Source organism: Aotus nancymaae, unplaced genomic scaffold (assembly GCF_030222135.1).
Source record: "Aotus nancymaae isolate 86718 unplaced genomic scaffold, 86718_ANA_hifiasm-v0.15.2.pri h1tg000010l, whole genome shotgun sequence".
NCBI classification, from domain to species: Eukaryota; Metazoa; Chordata; class Mammalia; order Primates; family Aotidae; genus Aotus; species Aotus nancymaae.
This window is the reverse complement of record NW_026988421.1, coordinates 46509561-46530344: the sequence shown is the minus strand read 5'-3', so window position 1 is coordinate 46530344 and position 20784 is coordinate 46509561. Positions and strand designations below refer to the sequence as shown.

Here is a 20784-nt window from a genome sequence, read left to right as displayed (position 1 = left end):
AGTAGCTGAGATTACAAGCATGTGCCACCATGCCTGGCTAATTTTTGTGTTTTTAGTAGAGACAGGATCTCACCACATTGGCCAGGCTGGTCTTGAACTCCTGACCTTAGGTGATCCACCTGCCTCTGCCTCCAAAAGTGCTTGGATTACAGGTGTGAGCCAATGCGACCTGGCTTGCCCTTAATTATTTTAGTATGTCTATGTTAGATGTATGTAAATAAGTCAGTGAGAGTTTCTAGAGGAAGTTATTGAAGAACTTGACTTATAATGAAAGTTTAGAGGGTAAATTGGCTAGGCAATACATGAGAGAAAATATTCTAAGCAGGAGAAGGAGAAATTATTTAGCATAGTGTGAGAGGTATAATTAAAGTGAAGTGAAATTAAGAAAGTGCATTCAGGTTAACCATTAGAATAAGAAAAAGAGAAAGGATAATACATAGCTTTGAAATATGTCACATTGTAAATCAGAAACTAATGACAGTTATATTAGCAAGAGTATTTTAAGACTGTCCTTAAAAATAAAATTTCTTAGACAAAGGAATGGATGGAAGGAAAACAGTCACAGTCTACTAATAATATTTTTGCCTACTTAAAACCAAAATAAGTTCTGGGTTAAAATTAGTAGTTTTGTTCTCTCTAGTTCATTGTTCAGTAATTTATTTGTATATTTTAATTCTCCTTGGACAGGACACTTGGAATTTTCTAGGCTCTTATTTCCTCATTCTTGTAATCACTCAGGTTTCATTTTGCTTTAAAATTCTGATTTTTTGAGTAAATTTGTTTTTCTTTCTAAGGTTTATAATGAGAATCTTAGTAGAGTAAAAAACATCTAGATTTCAAACAAAACTTTATTCAGTTAATTCTATCATTTATATAATTTTAGGGATATATTTATATGTGGGCATACACAGTGGGTTCCTGAAGGAAAAAGTGATTATATACAAATAATACTCTCACATCTTAATAGCACTCTTCTTATCTAAATATTTAGTAATTATAGTAAAATTAACCTTTTAAACATAAGAATCATGTGGTTCAAACAGACATTTAATAATCACAAACAGATGGATGGATTTTATTTAAATCAAAATGTTGACAAGCAATTTGTGTGAAAGAAATTGCTAGAATGAAATAGAAAATTTTATCAAAATACACCTTTTCTACCACCTTAAAATGAGAATGAGGGAGATGAGAGGTTGTGTTCTATTGGTCATTGTGAACTTATTTATAGACACGATTGAAGAAGTTTGATTTGACTGTCCTTTTCTAAATTTACTTTGTTAATTATAGTTGAAAAATATGTATTAGTTAAATATCTTATGTAGCATGCTATTCGTTTTTAAGCTATGAGGGGCACAGATAAAACTATACCTTTTAGATTCTAATATGTTTTTGAAGATTCAGATCAAGGGTGTCTTCTTTTATGTTTTATATTCAACATAGATAGTAACAGAGATCCTCACCACAGCAATTAGGCCAAAAAAGAAAAAAGAAAAAGAAAGAAAAGAAAAGAAAGAAAGAAAACACATTAAGTTTGAAAAGGAAGAAGTAAAGTTATCTCTGTAGGGGTGATACTAACTTGTACATAGAAAACTTTAATGATTCCATACACACATGTTTGCACATACATACACAAATGTTGGAACTAAGAAATTTTGAAAAGTATCAGAATATAAAATCAGCAAAAATAATCACTGGCATTTTCATACACTGAAAATGAATTAGTTAAAAATTCAGAAAACAGTTCAATTTACAATAGCATGAAAAAGAGTGAAATACTTGGGAATTACCTTAACCAAGATAAGAAACTTGTTTAATGAAAACTACCAAACATTTTAGAAAGAAATTTTAAAAAAGAAAGTAACTAAATTGATAGACATCCCATGTTCATGGATGAGAACACTTAATATTGTTAAAATGTCAATACTCTCCCAAGCAATCTACAGATTTACTGCAATTTCTATTAAAATCCCATTGATGTTATCTACAGAAATAATTTTTTTAAAAGATCAAACTTATTCTAAAACTTATTTTTAAAATTTCAAGGGACCCCAGATAGCCAAAAAGAAAAATAAATAACAAAGCTAGAGAACTTATACTTCTGATTTCAAACTTACTACTAATCTACAGCACTCAAAACAGAGTAGTACTAGCATAAAAACAGAAATACAGACCACTGTAATGTAATAGAGAATTCAAAAATAAATGTTCACTTATTTGGTCAAATAATTTTTAAGTTGGGTGCCATCCTCATACAAAAGAATGAAACTGGATTCTTATCTAACATCATATGCAAAAGCAAACTAAAAAGTTATTCATGACCTAAATTGAAAACTGAGACTATAAAACTCTTAGAAGAAAGCATAGGACAAAAGCTTCGTTGCATTGGATTTGGCAGTGATTTATTGACTATGACCCCAAAGATGTAGACAACAAAGAAAAAAAATAGACCAATTGGAATTTGCAATTTTGTAATGGGGTATCAAAGACATAGAATAAAAAAGCAACATAAAAATGGGAGAAAATATTTGCAAATCATATATATGATAAGTCATTAATATACAATATATGCAGCGAATTTTTAAAACACAACAAAAATAACCTGATTCAAAATTGGCAAAGGACTCGAATAGACATTTTTCCAAAAGGGATATATAAATGGACAGCAAACATATGAAAAAATAACCTAACATTAGTAAATATTATAGAAATGCAAATGAAGGCCACAATGAGGTGCCACCTCACACCCAGTAAAGATGCTATTATAAAAAACAAACAGAAAACAAAACAAAACAACAACAAAATAACATGTTGGTGAGTATGTGGAAAAATTTGAACCTTTGTGCACTATTGGTGGGAATGTAAAATGGTACAGCCACTGTGGAAAACAGTGGCAGTTTCTCAAAAACTTAAAACTAGAATTACTATATGAGCCACCAATCACACTTTCAGTTATATATTCAAAAGAATTGAAAGCAGAGTCCCAAAGAGATATTTGTGCTCCCATGATCGTAGCTGCATTGTTCACATTAGCTAAGATGTAAAAGCAACACAGTTTTCCTTGTTATGTAGAGTACAAATCACAAAGACTCAAAGTACAATGATGGTTGCCAGAAGATAAAGAAGGGAGAAATGGGGAGTACTGCTTAATGGTATAGAACTTCTATTTTACTAGATTAAAAGAGTTTTAGAGATGGATAGTGATGATGGTTGCACAAGAATATGAATATACTTAATATCACAAAATTTTACATATAAAAATTAAGATAGTACAAACAAACAGTGAAAAAAATCTGGAGGTGGACAGTGAAGGGATGATGCAGTGCCATTCAGGATACCTGCTGGCTATTTTCTGCTTTGTCATTTTTATTGTTTACTTTCATTCCCATCTTCTGCAACTCTAGATGCCAACTCTCCATTCCAGATGAGCAAAGTATAAAGGTGAATGCCAGAAGAGTCTGCCACCCCTGTTTCATTTTAACCCAAAACCAATGTTTTTTCAAAAACCCCACCTGGCATATTTCCTCTTAGATATTCTTATCTGTAAATAGCAACACTGGCTTGAAAAAGAGCCAGGAAGTAGGGCTTATGGATTGCACTGTGTTAATCAATAACACAGTTACAGAAATAAATATGCAAACAGTGATCAGGATCTTTTTCATCTAAAATGTGAATTTATTCTGTAGCCTAGATATTTGTGACCAGATTTCATGTGCTCAGCAATATTATTTTCCTCATTAATTGATACAATAGATAACTTGATTCCATCATGGTTTAATCTCTGTAAAAAGCTCTTGAATTACTGGATTACACACTGTACTCAGATGTGCACAGAGGAAAAATCTTCTTTATTTTTTTATACCTGATGTAATCTTCTTACTTAGACAATAACATATATGTATATGTCTTACTTAGACAATAACATATATGTTATTGTCTAAGTAAGAAGATTACATCACGTATAAAAAATGTTTGGACAGGTGTGGAGTAGGTATAATCTGGGTCACACTTAAATTGCTTAGAATAGTATTTCAGCATTATCTGTTTAAGGCAATGTAAATACTCACTAGTTAAGCTGCCAACCAAACAATGCATTCATCTCCTCCCTGACTTCATTCTAAAATTGTGGTCTAGATGTAATATGTATTTACCAGTCCTTCATGCTGGCTTCTCTCTCTGTACACCTCTCTCTGCCATTGTGGTATATTCAATGCCATAACCTATCAGATGGGTCCTCCCATGGAACCTGAGGAAATTCTCTGAAGGTTTATATACTCCTGAAAACTACTGTGACGATTTCACCCAAATTTCTCTTACTTTCCCAGTCATCATTTCCCCTTCCTCCAAAATGTTTCTGCAGTGCATTTTCATTTAAAGAGTGGTCCAAAGTGGCAGCGGGAGATAAGGGGGAGGACCTCTGCCTCCTGCCTTCATGTCTCTCCTGTGTCTCCCTTTCTCCTTCCCATGATTTGTAATAGAAGGAACTCCCTTTTCTCTTTCTCAAAGAAATTCTAGATTTTACATTCTTTCTTTTTCCTTCAGAGGGAGAGAATGCCTCTTGGCTAATTTTTAATGGTAGGAAGGATATCCTCTCAACACGATGAATGAAACTCTATGATCTGAATGAAGTTGGCTTTGCTCTTACTGTTGTAGCAACAAGATGATATACACTTAAGGATGAAAATGTTTTAAGTTAATATTCTTTAAATACTATACCCATTATTGAATATATGTAATTTTCTTGTTTTATTGGCCTAAACAAAAAAAAGATCAAATTCTAAACTATAATTCCTCATTATCCCATTGTTATTGAAAGGAATTTTAGATATACTAGTGAAAATTCTCATTTAGATAGGAAAACTTTGTGTTCTCTGAATAACATTTCTTTTACTTTCTTACAGATGGAAATTTTCAGTATTCTTTCTAGTTGTTCTTTTTTCAGACATTTAAATAAAATGTTGAGATAACTTATTTCAGCATGTAATGAAAAATTATCTTATAATAAAAGTAGATATTTAAAGCATCTATCAATATTCATTGAACTGCCATTGACTGTGTGTTCCATGAGTAAACATGATAGACACATTTCTTAATAAATAATAAGGATATTATTTCTGAGGAGGTATAGTGAATCTTGTTGACTATAAAAAAGAAACTGCACCTTTGAAGTTAAACACTCACGTTTTTTATTTAAGAAATAGATAAATGATAAGTGCTCCATGAGTATAGTATTACCTTATCTCTGTTTTCTACTTTCTTAATAAACAGACTGAAATATTCCTGATTCCTATACAGACCATGAGTCTCTGCTGAGATAAATTCTAAGCATACATGTATCTTAAACTATGTATTAAATGTTATTGAATTTCAGTCATCTAATATAAACATAATAGCACAAAACAAATGGCTATGCTATGAGATGCTCACAAAATATGAAGAAATTGTCTTCTAACCATGAAATGTTTAACACATTTTGAGTCAAAAGGTGTAAAAATTAAATGATAAAAAAAATGAATGTTTGTGATTAAATAAAAGACAAGATCCCTTCTCTTATCCTCTCTAGCACTAGAGCCAAAATTGCTTATTAAATTTGTAATATTACACACTGTCCTTAAAAGTGTTCATTAAGTTGAGTAACAAGAAAATGTATTAAAAATTAGCCATTAAATTGTTGAGCAAAACACATTTCTGGTTTTCTTACATAGCTAAACTTTTCATATGCTAATCAGAAAACCCAGTTATCTGACTTCCAGTTATTTACTCAGGAAATGAAAATTGTATTATTTATCTATTGCTGCAAAACTGCATAATACAAGGCCCATTTACAAGGTCAAATTAACTGGACTTGGTGACTGATCAGCTGCATGGATGAGATAAAGTAACTTAGAAAATTAAGTTGATTATTTTGCCATGTCATTTCGTGAGATAGGAAATACTAGAAGAGAATAAATAAGATACCCTTAACGTATGTTCTCATGAATGTGAGACAATGCATTGTGTATTAATAGATAGATTTACATGACTTTCTTTGACTATGGCTTTGTAACTCACTTTTTTATACTATATATATAAAAAAGATGAGCTGGACATGGTAGTTCAGGCCTATAATCCCAATACTTTGAGAGGCCAAGGTGGGAGATTCACTTGAGATGAGGAGTTTGAAACCACCTAGGCAACTTACTGAGACCATGTCTCTACAAAAATAAAATAAATAAAAATTAGCTGGGCATAGTGGCATACACCTATAGTCCCACCTACTTAGGAGACTGAGGTGGGAGAATCAATTAAGCCTGAGAGTTCAAAGCTGCAGTGAGCTGTGTTTGCACAGTGCACTCCAGCCTGGGTCACGGAGTGAGACATATCTCAAAAAAACATAAGCACGACAACAAAATTAAGAACAAAGATGCTATATTAGTATCCTTCTTTCAGAGCCATACTAGTTTATAAAAATAAATGTGTATTCAAATTATGACAGTAGGCTGGATGCCGTGACTCATGCCTGTATTCCCAACACTTTGGGAGGCTGAGGTAGACAGATTATTTGAGGTCAGGAGTTTCCGAATCAGCTTGGCCACCATAGTGAAACACTGTCTCTATTAAATATTAAAAAATTAGCCAGTCGTGGTGGCACATGTCTGTAATCCCAGCTACTTAGGAGACTGAGGCAGGAGAATTGCCTAAACCCAGGAGGCAGAGGTGCGGTGAGCCAAGATCACGCCATTGCACTCCAGCCTGGGTAACAAGAGCGAAACTCCATCTCAAAAAAAAAAAAAAATATATATATATATATACACATATATATATATATACATATATATATGAAAATTAGCTGGGTGTGGCAGTGCATGCCTTTAGTCCCAGTTACTTGGGAGGCTGCGGCAGGAGAATCTCTTAAACTTGGGAGGCAGAGGTTGCAGTGAGTCAAGATCACACCACTGCATTCCAGCCTGGATGAGAGAGCGAGATCCCATCTTCAAAAAAAAAAAAAAAAAAAAGAGTTAGGGTCTGAAACTGAGGATACAAAATAGTCTGAAAACATGAATAGGAATTTTAAAGAGCAGGATGAGAAAAACAGTAGATTGATAGGTAAAGACAGATAGGCAGGTATAAATGGGGGTCAGGAAATTCGAAGAAAAGCCAGCAAACTCTAGGGTCATTATTCTTAGATTTTGGCTCTAGGCTGTAAATTTTGATATCTTGTTAACCCTCAGGCAAATTGGGAACTACTGCAACTGTAAGAAACATCTCTTTACTGGTTTCAATTCTAAAGCAAATTTTAAAGAAATAACATTTGTTAAAATACTTTTTTTGTCATAAAAGCACAGTGGCCTTTTGGGGAAGCATTTGGAAAATATATAAAAGTAACAAGGGGAAAATCAAATAATCTGGATTCCATCTAGTCAAGTAACAATTGAATTTATTTAAACATGTTTATATATATCAACACACGTGTATGTTTTTGTGTATGCATCTTTGAAATTAAAATAATTTTAAGAAAATAATGTAAAAACTATAATTCTACAGCTTAATGAATTTTTACATAGTGAACACACCTATATAACCACTACACATAACAGAAGCCAGAAATTAATCAGCACTTCAGAAGCTCAGTTTTGTGATTATTTCTGTTGCTGTTCTGTCCTCTTCTTCAAAGTGACCTATATTCTAATTTATCCCATGTAGGGATTATGCTTGTTTTTGAAGTTTATATAAATGGAATTATATAGTATGTGTTATTTTATGTCCCAGAAGCTTAGGTTCATTAAATTAATCCATGTGATTACTTATAGCAGTAGTTTGTACGTTCTCAATACTCTGTATGATTCCATTATATACATAAAACACAATCTGTATAACCATCTACTGTCCATAGACATTTGGGTTGTTTCCAGATTTTGACTATATAATGCTGTTCTGACCATCTTTGTACATGTCTTTATCTATCTATCTATTTATTTGTTTGTTTGTTTATTTTTTGAGTACACTCTTGTTGCCCAGGATGGAGTGCAGTGGCAGAATCTCAGCTCACCACAACCTCCACCTCCCGGGTTCAAGTGACTGTCCTGCCTCAGCCTCCAGAGTAACTGGACTACAGGTGCCCACCACCACTCCTGGCTGATTTTTGTATTTTTGGTAGAGACCAGTTTTCACTATGTTGGCCAGGCTTGTCTCAAATTTTTGACCTTGTGATCTGCCCACCTCTGCCTTCCAAAGTGCTGGGATTACAGGGGTGAGCCACCGCACATAGCTGTACGTGTCTTTAAATAAAATTTTTATTTAACTTTAAATACAAAATATGTACAAATCACATATGAATAGCAAGATGAATTTTAAAGGGTAAACCAATACACAGACAAAGAAAGAAACTGGCCGGGCATGCAGTGGCTCTAATCCAAAGAAATAAGCCAGCCGGGCATGCGGTGGCTCATGCCTGTAATCCCAGCACTTTGGGAGGCCAAAGCATGTGGATCACTTGAGGTTAGCAGTTCAGGATCAGCCTGGTCAATGTGGTGAAACCTCGTCTCTACTAAAAAGACAAAAATTAGCCAAGCATGGTGACACACCTGTAATCCCAGCTACTCAGGAAACTGAGATAGAAGAATTGTTTGATCCTGGGAGGTGGCGGAGGTTGCGGTGGGTGGAGATCACGCCACTGCACTCCAGCCTAGGCAACAGAGCAAGACTCCATCACAAAAAAAAAAAAAATTAAAAGTAAAAAAAATAAAAAAGCCATTACTAAAACCCAATAATTCCCTGCTATGCATGGTAATTTTTTAATGAATGCTGAACATTGGGCATGAAAAAATTATAGAGGCACTTGAACCCAGGAGGTGGAGGTTGCGGTGAGCCGAGATCGCACCATTGCACTCCAGCCTGGGTAACGAGCGAAACTCTGACTCAAAAAAAAAAAAAAAAAAAAAAGAGAGAGAGAGAGAGAGGCTTCGGACAAAGTTATGTTAATGAAAAGAGTATTTGCTTTTGCTTCTGTTAAAATAGAGGCAGATCACCTTAATCCAATCAGAGTTTCAGTATTAGGTTTACATTTGAGTAAGTTCTGGTCTTTTTCCCATGCACCGTGACTCACATGGTATAGAACTTCAGTGTCCCCGACAGAAAGCATGGGATATTTATCAAGACCTGTCTCTTTGGCAGCTAAAAAATTACTTCATTAGTTGACCCCTCAGCCCCATGACTGCTGCAAAACCTCTTCAGCTTCACTCACACTTAGTCACTTCTTAATGCTCAGCTTTGTAGCCTCTCACTACACATCTCTTATCAATTAATGGAAATTGCATTTTTTTAACAAAAGATGGATAATTCTCTCACGACAGTATCACCTTGCTTTTTCCTCCTTTTTATGTACAGTTACTAAATATTTAATACCATAGCATACCAGGTTTCTTACTTTCCAGGTTAGTGTTCATTCTCTGTGTACCTTTGCTCTCAGCCTTCTGTGATCAGCCCCACACTGTGACAGAGCTAGGTAAAGGTTCTGTGCTGTACTCAGGCTTTGATTAGAGAGAGGTTTCCAGCTTGAGTCACTCGTAAAGACAGTCATTGATTGTGCAGAAGTCATTGACCTACATAATATTGTCTGCGACAGGCCAGGGATTTAACTTTTAACTAGGTAGTACCTACTACTGGTAGGTTTACCTGCATTCCGTAGGCTATATGCGTATCATATAATCATTTCATGCCTACTATATGGTACTCAAAACTCTTGGTTAAAATATACACCTAGAAAATTACTAAGGTAGCATTTTCTGATAGCATGAGCTTTCCAGGAAATGCCCATTTGATGTACGATGCTATTCTACAATGTACTGCTTTTATTTTTAAACAGTAAAAAAATGCAAGCATCAATAACTACAGAAATGGCACATTTCAGAGATAAAGCAGTGTATGGGTGTATAAACAAAAGCTTGCCACCCGTAAAATATGAACAAGATAAAGGTAAAGCCATTTTCTGAAAGGAAGCCTCCAGGAAATACTTGACATTTCCAAAGAGATGTTTGCTCTTTAATATCATCATTTGCTTTTCCCATCTGTTTCCTAGGTGTTTGAAGTTGCAAGCTTCTTTCTTCATTTTTATTTATTTTTATTTTTTGGAAAGCTAAGGACTAAAAAGAAGAATCAGATGCTTTTCAGATAGACAAACGCCAGGATGACTACTTAAATGAATTCTCAGTAAAAATAGCTCCTCTCACATTTACTGCTTGGTTTTTTCTTTAAGACCTCAACTGCCACAGTAAACGTGGTGGTGACGGATGTCAATGACAATGCTCCAGTGTTTGATCCTTATCTGCCGAGAAATTTATCTGTGGTGGAGGAAGAAGCCAATGCCTTTGTGGGTCAAGTAAAAGTAAGTGGAATATTTATATAGATCTTAATGTATTTTTTCAAAGCGTTTAAGTTTCTTACATTTTTAGTCTGAAAAGAGATTTAGCTAATGTAATCTGTTAAATGACTATGCTGGATACTCTTCAAGACTTTTCAAAAAACTGAATCATATCCTATACATTTTAATTAATTTACAAAGATACAGATTTACGTTTTATGATTATTTTATAATTTAAACATTGATTAATGTGATAGTATGCTAATTTAATATATATTGTTAGTTTCTATAATTAAAATATTTTACAGAAACATGTAATTAGGTATATTACTTGGTATGGATGTGGATATTTAGACCTCTAAATACCTATATTTAGATTTTTCTTTTTGAGACAGAGTCTTGCTCTGTCACCAGGTGCCAGGCTGGAGTGCAGTGGCACAACCTTGGCTCACTTCAACCTCCACCTCCCAGGTTCAAGCAGTTTCCCTGCCTCAGCCTCCTAAGTAGCTGGGACTACAGGTGCATGTCACCACACCCAGCTAATTTTTGTATTTTTAGTAGAGACAGGGTTTCACCATGTTGGCCAGGATGGTCTTGATCTCTTGACCTCGTGATCCACCTGCCTTGGCCTCCCAAAGTGCAGGGATTACAGGCATGAGCCACCACACCTGGCCTTGTATTTAGATTTGAACTGATTTCATTATGTAAATATTATCTTTAGAATCTACCGTGTGTGTCCAATATTTTGTACATACCCCTTTTCCAGCACTCAGAAGATTTATTCTTCTAAGTGTTCTTCTAAGTTCTTCGGGGATCTACCTGAACGTAAGCCAGTTTCTGTGGTTCATTTGGTGAATAATTCCTTTAATGTTAAAGCAGAGACAGTACTTCCTGATTTGGGCCATTCTTGGAGTCTTGAACATAGTAATTGGTCTAAAAGTCACAGAGAAGAAAAAATTTTGAGGAAGATGTGTGTAATTTGAAGCATCAACCTCAGATGAGGTGTTTATGTGGTCTCCAGGTGAGGAAAGAATCTTGGTCTAGTAAGGAGGTATGAGCCACCCAGATGTTGCAAACCCAGAGTTCAGGGTCCTACTCCTTCCCTGCTAAGGTTCTGACTTTTCCACAGAAGGCTTGCTGCTGCTTTGAAGTTAGCCTTCTCTACTGTTCTGCTACTCTTGTAACCAGGCACAAAGTCTGGTTTTTAGTTCAATCTCCTTTAAACTGCAAAAGGAGAGGGTTTCTTTAAATGGTGTTACAGAACTTTGGGAGGCCGAGGCGGGTGGATCACGAGGTCAAGAGATCGAGACCATCCTGGTCAACATGGTGAAACCCCGTCTCTACTAATACAAAAAATTAGCTGGGCATGGTGGCGCGTGCCTGTAATCCCAGCTACTCAGGAGGCTGAGGCAGGAGAATTGCCTGAACCCAGGAGGCGGAGGTTGCGGTGAGCCGAGATCGCGCCATTGCACTCCAGCCTGGGTAACAAGCGAAACTCCGTCTCAAAAAAAAAAAAAAAAAAGGTGTTACAGAGATCTTGTGGCTTTCACATAACATCCAGAGATTTTGATTGACCAGTGTAAGCTTTTTTAAAAGTCATTTCTTTTCCTTCAGATAACTAACAATACTTACAACTACCAACTGCACAGTCATTATCATTAGCACTGTCATCATATCACTCAAATCCTGGAAATACTGCAGAAGGCATACATAGCCTTACATGTTTAAGCCATCTCAATTCAGATAGGGGAGAATCTTGGTATTATCTTACTGTGGATTCTCCAACAGAAAATCTGGAGACAAAATATTCATGTGTAAGTATTTTTTTGAGAAGTTCAGATAACAGTGATAAGGAAGTGAGAAAGTGAGACAAAGAAGAGAAGGCAGCCAATAACAAGATTGCTATTAAACCAGCTATCATAAGGAGAACTGAAACTTCACTCCAAAGGCAAACTCTAGAAAAAGATGCAGATTCATGCATAAGAGTTATTTATCCTGATAATTTTAATTGTCCAGTTCCTGAGGTTATGGACCTTGAAAACATATACACTAAATCCTGAGAGTAATTATCTGCAGTGTTGAACAATGGCGTGCCAAATATTTGGATTTTCTTGCCTCCAGCAGAAGCAAGTAGCCAAATTCCCTCCGCAAAATCTGAAAGAAGGACACTGAGTCATGCTGTAGATACTGATGGCAACAGTGGCCCATCTGGAGCAGCCACTGCGAAAATAGCAGCTACAGCAGAGGAAGTGTGACCAGCTCCATGCTGCAGGGAACAGGTGAAAGCAAGGAATAGGCAGGAGCCTAACCCCCGTCCAAGTTGGCAGGGTGAGGGCCTACCATCCCAGGTGTAGCTGAAGCTGCTCAGCTGTGGCTGCAGACCTAGGCATCCCTGTGCTTTCAGGGGCCCAGGAAATTCCCCTGCCCCCACAGGCTCAGAATTGCCTGCACCTGCTGCCTGGCCTCTTCCAGTTCCTGGAACCCCCTCCAATTTTGGAGCAAAGTTGAGGCTGAGCCCGGGTGCTGTCAGAACCAGGCTGGGTGTGTGCCTGCTCAGGATGGAGCTGATATACCAGCCCCCTGCCACCTCAGCCCCCTCTGGACTTTGGACACCAAGGAGCATGGGAAGGAGGCCAAGAGGGGACAGAAGGCTGCTCACTGTGGGCCTGCAGGCACTCTTCCTCTGAGCACCATGAACAGCATGATTGATGGCAGCAGGAGACAGGTTCCTGGAAAGGGATGGGTCCCTGGTGAAGCCTCACCTTCAAGCCAGGGATGACCTAAAACCTAGGGACCAGGCTGTCAGTTCTGACAGTGTCTATGGCCCAGAGTGAAAACTTATGGTGCTTTTTCCGGGCCTGCATATGGCTACCCATGGACCAATCAGTGTGTACTTCCACCCTTCTGAGCGCATAAAAGCGCTGGAGCCAGCCAGACTCGCACAGACATTAAGACTACCAGCTGCAGGAAGAAGCTACCCACTTTGGGTCTTCTCATTCATCGGTACCACCTTCCTGCAGAAAGGTGCTACCCATTCCTGGTCTCCTCTCTGCTGAGAGTTGGAAAAAACACTTATTGGGCCAACCTGCCTGTGGATAGGAGCTACACACCTCGGTCTCCCAAGAGCTGTTCTGTCGCTCAGTAAATCTCTCCACTTTAACTCTCCAGTCGTCTGTGTACCTCATTCTTTTCGGATGTGGGCTAAAACTTGGGACCCACCAAATGGCAGGACTGAAAGAGCTGTAACACAAACAGGGCTAAAACACTCCTGCCACCCCACCCACCATGTTGCAGGCAACAAAAAGGAGAGAAGAGTTGCAGCCCTTCAGGGAGCCCCTTATCCAGATGCGGATGCTCACAGCAGAAGCTGCTTGCCATGTATGTGATTCAGTCAGAGGCTTGCACGGAGAGGACACCTGGAGCTACGTGTCTGGCCACAGCAGCCAGCGTGCCTGACAATCCACAGTGGTAAGACCCCGCACTTGCTCACTCATGCACCCCGTGCTGCTCTGAGCCTGGCTTGCTCTGGGCAAGTGTGGGATTTGGGCCGATAGCATGAGCCAAGCACAGCCTACCAGGTCGAGTGGGTGATACAGACACAGGTAGTCAGAGCAAAACAGGCAAAGGCACTACCAGCTACAGAGGCTTCTGGCTGGAAAAGCAACACCCTACGGATCCTGTGACAATAGCAGGAGATGGAAGTTGGCCAAAGCATACCAAATGCTCTGACGGACATGCACAGGACACTGATAATTTGTGCTACACCAAGAACACAAGGTAATGAAGTCTCTATAATGGGCATGTGCAAAAAATATCAGCAAAGGAGAAATGTTGAAGTTGACTCATGAAGGAAGAATACTAGTAAGAGGGAAGTTGGGAGGAGTTGGGATCTGTCTAGGGAAAGGTATAACTAAAGGCACAGAGAAATGAGAGTATAACATAGCATAGTTACAATAAATAAGACAAACCATGTCATAAACATTTGTCTATACCATGTTGTAAAAAGTGACTGGGGAACCACTAAAGACTCTGAGGTGTGGCAACATCTGATTTGTATTTTATGAAAATTATTCCAGATACATTGTAATGGGAGATTCCAAATCCAGAAGGCAGAACTAGGAGGCAACTGTAATAACCCAGGCATATGAGGCTAAAACTAATACAGTAGTCTATTCATAATGAAAATTAACTTACATTACAGTTGTCAGTCTAAAATACCACATTGCTGAAAACTGAAAAACTTCATTTAGCCATATATTTATTAACTATTCAGTTACAAACAGGTATTGAAATTATTTACCAAAATGATCTTTCCCATTTTCTTAATTTACTTAGCTTGGAGAGATGAAGCCCATATGGAATACATAACTAAAAACATACAAGTAGACATCAACATGTTGACTCGTTTTTAGTTAAATTAGTTTTCCTTTTTTTCTTATTTTTTTCTACTTTTCCTGGTGATTCTTTGTCCTTGAAGGAATTATTGTATTACTCTTTTTCTTGTCTCCTGGCTCTTAAATTTGATAAGAAATGGCCTCTATAATTTATTTCGGTTTTTAAAATTTGAATATGGACCTTAGCACTTGTAATTTGATACAGTGTAATTGTCCTGGTCTTTAGGCAATAACCTGTTTTCATAAAAACTAGAATGATGTTGAAAGTACAAAGGAAGAGGAAAGCATCCAAGGCAGGCTGCATCCAACTGATTTTGCACAGTTTCATAGAAGGTGTAATATTTATAGGATGGAATTTTGATGCTCATAATGGTCCTCTGTTGCTACCTAATGATAATTATATATTACTTTTACTAAATGACTCATGCTCTGCTTGTAAAATGTCATTTTAATTGTCATCAAAAACTACTGAGACTCACTGAAAACCAAGATATCTATGGTTAATTACTATACTGAATTTGAGTTATCAACTTGTGTTTATATTCTAATGATATTTTAATATGAATAATCCAATATTTGGATTCAAATGCTGAAGGGAGATTTATTTAGTTTTTAAAGGTAGTGCTGTAGTAAGAAATGATAATAACTAAGGAATACTTCTGAAATAAATTTAAGGATTATACATAGCAACAAGTTTTATCCAGCATATTAAAAAATAAACTACCGGTGAACAATTTTTTATGTAAATCTTTCTATTCACAAAATATAATATTATACCTGTGCATTTAGAATTGAAAACTACAACAATATTCGCAAAGTACTTTGGAGTAGCAGAATAATAGGAGAGAAAAATTTACTCAGAATAAAACCTAGTAAATACGGTCAGTATATACTCTATGTCAAGTGTCAAATGGGTGATATAAATTCTTCAGCACAAAGAAAAAGAGATATTATAGTAGACTGAGGTGGCCAGGTCAGCATTGATGAGAAAAGCGGATTATTCCTGGTACTTTTCAACATATTCGTGAATCTTCATTGAAAAAAAAAAAGAAATAAAAATACCAGCCAAAAAAATGTAACACAAAATATAATCCAGCTGAATAAGCAATTTGAGGACTCAAAGTCTATTCTGACAATAATGAAAGGGCTGTTTAAAGGAGTTCTGGAAAGTTGGTTAAAAACCTGCTGAGTTTGGATGAGACCTAATGAAATGGTGAATGATATGAGAACTTAGTATAATATTTTGTTTAGTATCCTTCAGAGTATTTCACAGGAGATAGAATCTAGAGGATATGTATGCATATCTTGACTGTGGACCACAGGCATGTAAATAATTCATCTTTAGAATGGGTCTCAGGTATGAGCGGCCTCTTACCAGAGGCTTCATACTGTACTGCAGAGCTCTCAGATGATCTCAAGTCTTTGGGGGAGCAGATGCCAGCCCCAAAATGCAGTCATATTTTGATCAAATTTGCAGGCCTGCTCTTGTATTCCTCAAGTCTCAAAGGAAAGGCATTTGTCACTTGGGAATATACAACAGCAGAGCATGATATAACTTTTGTGAAGGTCCATTCAGCCTTTAGATAGACTGACTCTAAGCCAATCTCCTAAATCTGTATCTGGCTTTCTAGCCACTTACCTTTAGCCTGTTTTATACTAGACCATGACTTCTAGACTCACCACACAAGGAACCTAGACTTCTCATTTTATCTACCAACCCCCACCTCTTATGCTCCTTAACATACTTCAATGAGAACAGCACTCCCTGATCACTTGGTTCATCCTGTCACTAGATCACATGACACCATGAATCCAGATCCAGCATCCCAACAAGATATAGAACTTAATGTACAGCTTAAAACATTGGCCATGGAATAAAACTATCTAAGTTCACATTTAACTTGCCAAAATAACTAATGCAAACTTGGATAAGTAATTTAGCTTCTCTGAGACTGGATTTCACTATCTGCAAAATGGAGATAATAATAGAATTCATCTCAAGTAGTGATTTGAAGGATTAATACATACATGTAATACATGCATATCTCTAAAATAAGGGATGGAGCTAATATGCACTTAATTTTTTATTATTTATGGTAATAATTTATAAAGTATGGCTACTTATGATGTTATAGAAAGTTAATATTTTTTATACAACTATGAATTAAATGCAAACAACTGTGATTTTTGGAAATACATTATTTGCACTCTTGCGTTTTCCTACATATTACCATATGTAGAGAATATTTTAATGGAATTACTGATCTTAAGAAAGTATAAAAATGTAAGCTGATAAGTGATTCTGTTCTACTGCATCACTACAAAGAAATCATAGTCAGTCAGGTTGTAAATAGCATTTATCCTTTTTAAGTGTATTACCTGAAGTTTGGTCTTTGGTAATAACGAATGTACAAATCTACATTTAGTACATGAATATATACACATATATATACGTATATATACATATATATATGTATATATGTGTGTGTATATATATATGTGTATATATTCACATTTGTAGGATGTTTTAGAAATTTAATGGAAGTAAAAGTTATTTGTTCTTATCAAAATAGAGTTCATGGTTGCAGTCCTGAGTTTTGTATTTTTGTTTATTCATCTTAAAATTAGTCCAGCTAGTAAAATATGTGGAGCTTGCACTGAAAGGCCATATTGGATAAACTGACAGCGATAATAAAAAATCAATAATAATGACTATCAATTTTCAAATTCTTACAATGTGCCATGAACTCTTCTAAAAACTTTTTCAGTTGCACATATTTGAATTACTTTCAAATGTGTGGTCTTAACCACTATACTATAGAGGCTTCTCCAGTGACCATGCTTCCTGTGACTTGCTCGTATGTATGTGAACTGAAAAAGTACAAACATACTCTAGATGGCTATCAAAGTGTTGTTCCTGGAAAAGCAGCAACAGCATCAGCACCAATAGGAAAGTCTTAGAAATGAAAACTACTATCCTCTGTCCCACAGACACCGAATCAGAAACGCTGAGGCTAGGGCCAGAAATCTGTGTTTTAGCAGTCCTGCCATTGATTGTGGTTTATGCTAACCTGTGGAATGCACAAGCGCATGTGTATGTGTAAGAAAGAGAAAAAGAAAAAGGGAGGTAAAGAGATATTATTTGGTAGAGGAAAAATATAAAATTCTTGTATGTATAATGTATTTATTTATTGTTACATAAGACAAATAAGGTAAAGCTGGCTCTGTTGTTGGGATAATGCATAAATATCGTTGTATTGTTATGCATACTTCCAACAATAAACCCAATTTAGCCTAGTTACTTTACATAACAATAAGTGAGTCAGTTTCTTTCAAGTTTGTGTTTAAAAGTGGCATAATCAGAATCATTTTCATTTGTAGCAATATGAATGGAAATAGAGATTATTATGTTAGGTACAATAAGTCAGGACTAGAAAAACAAATACCACTTGTCCTCACTCATATGCTGGCACTGAAAATTTGTTCTCATAGATATTGAGAGTAGACTGACAGATACCAGGGGCTGAGAAGAATGGTGGTGGTGGAGAGTGGGGCTGATGAAGAAAGTTGGTACAAACATACTGTTAGAAGAAATAATTTCTAATGTTTGATAGCAGAGTAGGGTGACTGATATGGTTTGTCTATATCCCCACCCAAATCTCAAACTGTAGCTCCCATAATTCCCACATGTTGTGGAAGGGACCCGGTGGGAGGTAACTGAATCATGGGGGCAGGTCTTTCCCATGCTGTTCTTCTAACAGTAAGTAAGTCTCACGAGGTATAATAGTTTTATAAATGGAAGTTCTCCTGCACATGACTGTAGGCCTCCTTAGCCATGTGAAACTGTGAGTCAATTAGATCTCTTTCCTTTATAAATTACCAAGTCTTGGGTATATGTTTATGAACCAGTGAATTGGTACCAGTCAAGTGCGGTGCTGCTGTAAAGAGGCCCAAAAATGTGGAAGCGAATTTGGAACTGGGTAACAGGCAGGGACTAGGACAGTTTGGAGGACTTAGAAGAAAATAGGAAAATGTGGGAAATTTTGGAACTTCCTAGAGACTTGGAAAGCTCAGAAGATAGGAATATGTGGAAAGGTTTAGAACTTCATAGAGACTTACTAAATGGCTTTGACCAAAATGCTGTTAGTGATATGGACAATAAAGTCAAGGCTGAGGTGGTCTTAGATGGAGATGAGAAACTTGTTGAGAACTGGAATAAAGGTCACTCTTGCTATGCAAAGAGACTGATGGCATTTTGCCCTGCCCTAAAGATCTGTAAAACTTTGAACTTGAGAGAGATGATTTTGGATATCTGGCAGAAGAAATTTCTAGGTGGCAAAATGTTCAAGAGGAAGCAGAGCATAGAAGTTTGAAAACTTTGCAGCCTGATGATGTAGTAGAAAAGAAAAACCTTTTCTGAGGAGAAATTAAGCTAGCAGTGGAAATTTGTATATGTAATGAGGAACCAAATGCTGATCACCAAGACAATGGGAAAATGTCTCCAGCGCATCTCAGAGACATTCATGGCAGCCCCTCCCATCACAGGCCCAGTGGTCTAGGAGGAAAAAATGGTTTCCTGGGCCAGGTCTATGAGATACAGGGTGATAAGTCCTGAGGATGCACACCCCTTTGCTGTGGTATGGCAAAGGTATGCTGCAAGGGCATAGTCCTCATGGAGAGCCTCTGCCAAGGTAGTGTAAAAAGGAAATGTGGGGTGGGGAGCCCCCACATGGAATCCCCACCGGGGGACTGCCTAGTGGAGCTGTGTGAAGAGGGCCACTGTCCTCCAGAACCCAGAATGGTAGATATACTGACAGCTTGCACTTTGCACCTGGAAAGTGTCATACACTCAATGCTAGCCCGTGAGCCTGTGAAAGCAACCAGGAGTGGGAGCTGTACCCTGCAAAGCCACAGGGGTAAAGCTGCCCAAGGCTGTGGGAGCCCACCTCTAGCATCAGCATAACCTGGATGTGAGACATGGAGCCAAAGAATATCACTCTGGGGCTTTATGATTTGACTTCCTCATTGAATTTTGGACTTGCATGGGGCCTATAGCCCTTTTCTTTTGGCCAATTTCTCCCATTTGGAATGGGTTTATTTACCCAATGCCTGTACCCCCATTGTATCTAGGAAGTAATTAGCTTACTTTTGATTTTACAGGCTCATAGGCACAAGGAACTAGCTGTGTCTCAGATGAGACTTTGGACTTGGACTGTTTTGAATTAATGCTGAAATGAGTTAAGACTTTTGGGGACTTTGGGAAGGAATGATTCATTTTGAAATGTGAGGACATAAGATTTTGGAGGGATTAGGGATGGAATAATATGGTTTGGCTGTGGAAATTTCACCTTGATACTATAATCTTGATGTGTCAAGGGAGGGGCCAGATGAAGATAATTGAATCATTGGGACAGTTTTCTTCATACTCTTTTTATGATAGTGAAATAAGTCTCTTAAGATCTGATGGTTTTATAAATGGGAGTTCTCGTGCACAAGTTCTCTCTTGCCTGCCATGATGTAAGACATGACTCTGCTTCTCACTCGCCTTCTCCCATGATTGTGAGGCCTCCCTAGCCATGTGGAACTGTGAGTCAGTTAAAGCTCCTTTCTTTATAAATTATCCAGTCTCAGATATGTCTTTATTAGCAACACGAGAACAGACTAATACAGCGACTATAGTTAGCAGCAATGTATTGTATATTTTCAAGTAGCTTGAAGAGAGAACTTGAAATATCCACACCTAGAAATGAAAAGTACTCAAGGTGATGACACCCCAAATTCCCTGATTTGATTTTTACACATTCCAACAAAATATAACATGTACCCCCTAAATATGTACATATATATCAATTAAATATGGCATAATCCCAACAATAGAGTTGGATGTGCCTCTCAGAATCTTTTTACTCCTAAAAGCAAATCATAGGATTTCCTGGGAAGAATGTATTCTAATGTGTAACAGTCAGGCAGATGAATCTGATCTCATTGTAAACCTGGTGTCATCAGAAGTAGGAGATCATGATGTATAGTTCAACATGGTTTCTGTCATTT

At 37.0% G+C, this 20784-nt stretch overlaps 1 protein-coding gene across 1 annotated transcript in view; it reads left to right on the top strand.

Moving 5' to 3' along the window:
* Positions 1 to 20784, top strand: part of PCDH15 (protocadherin related 15) — a 965496-nt gene that overhangs the window by 722674 nt on the left and 222038 nt on the right. The window contains exon 18 of the mRNA XM_064374141.1: positions 10235 to 10363. Within this exon, the coding sequence (XP_064230211.1) occupies positions 10235 to 10363 (129 nt within the window). The remainder of the gene's footprint in view (positions 1 to 10234; positions 10364 to 20784) is intronic.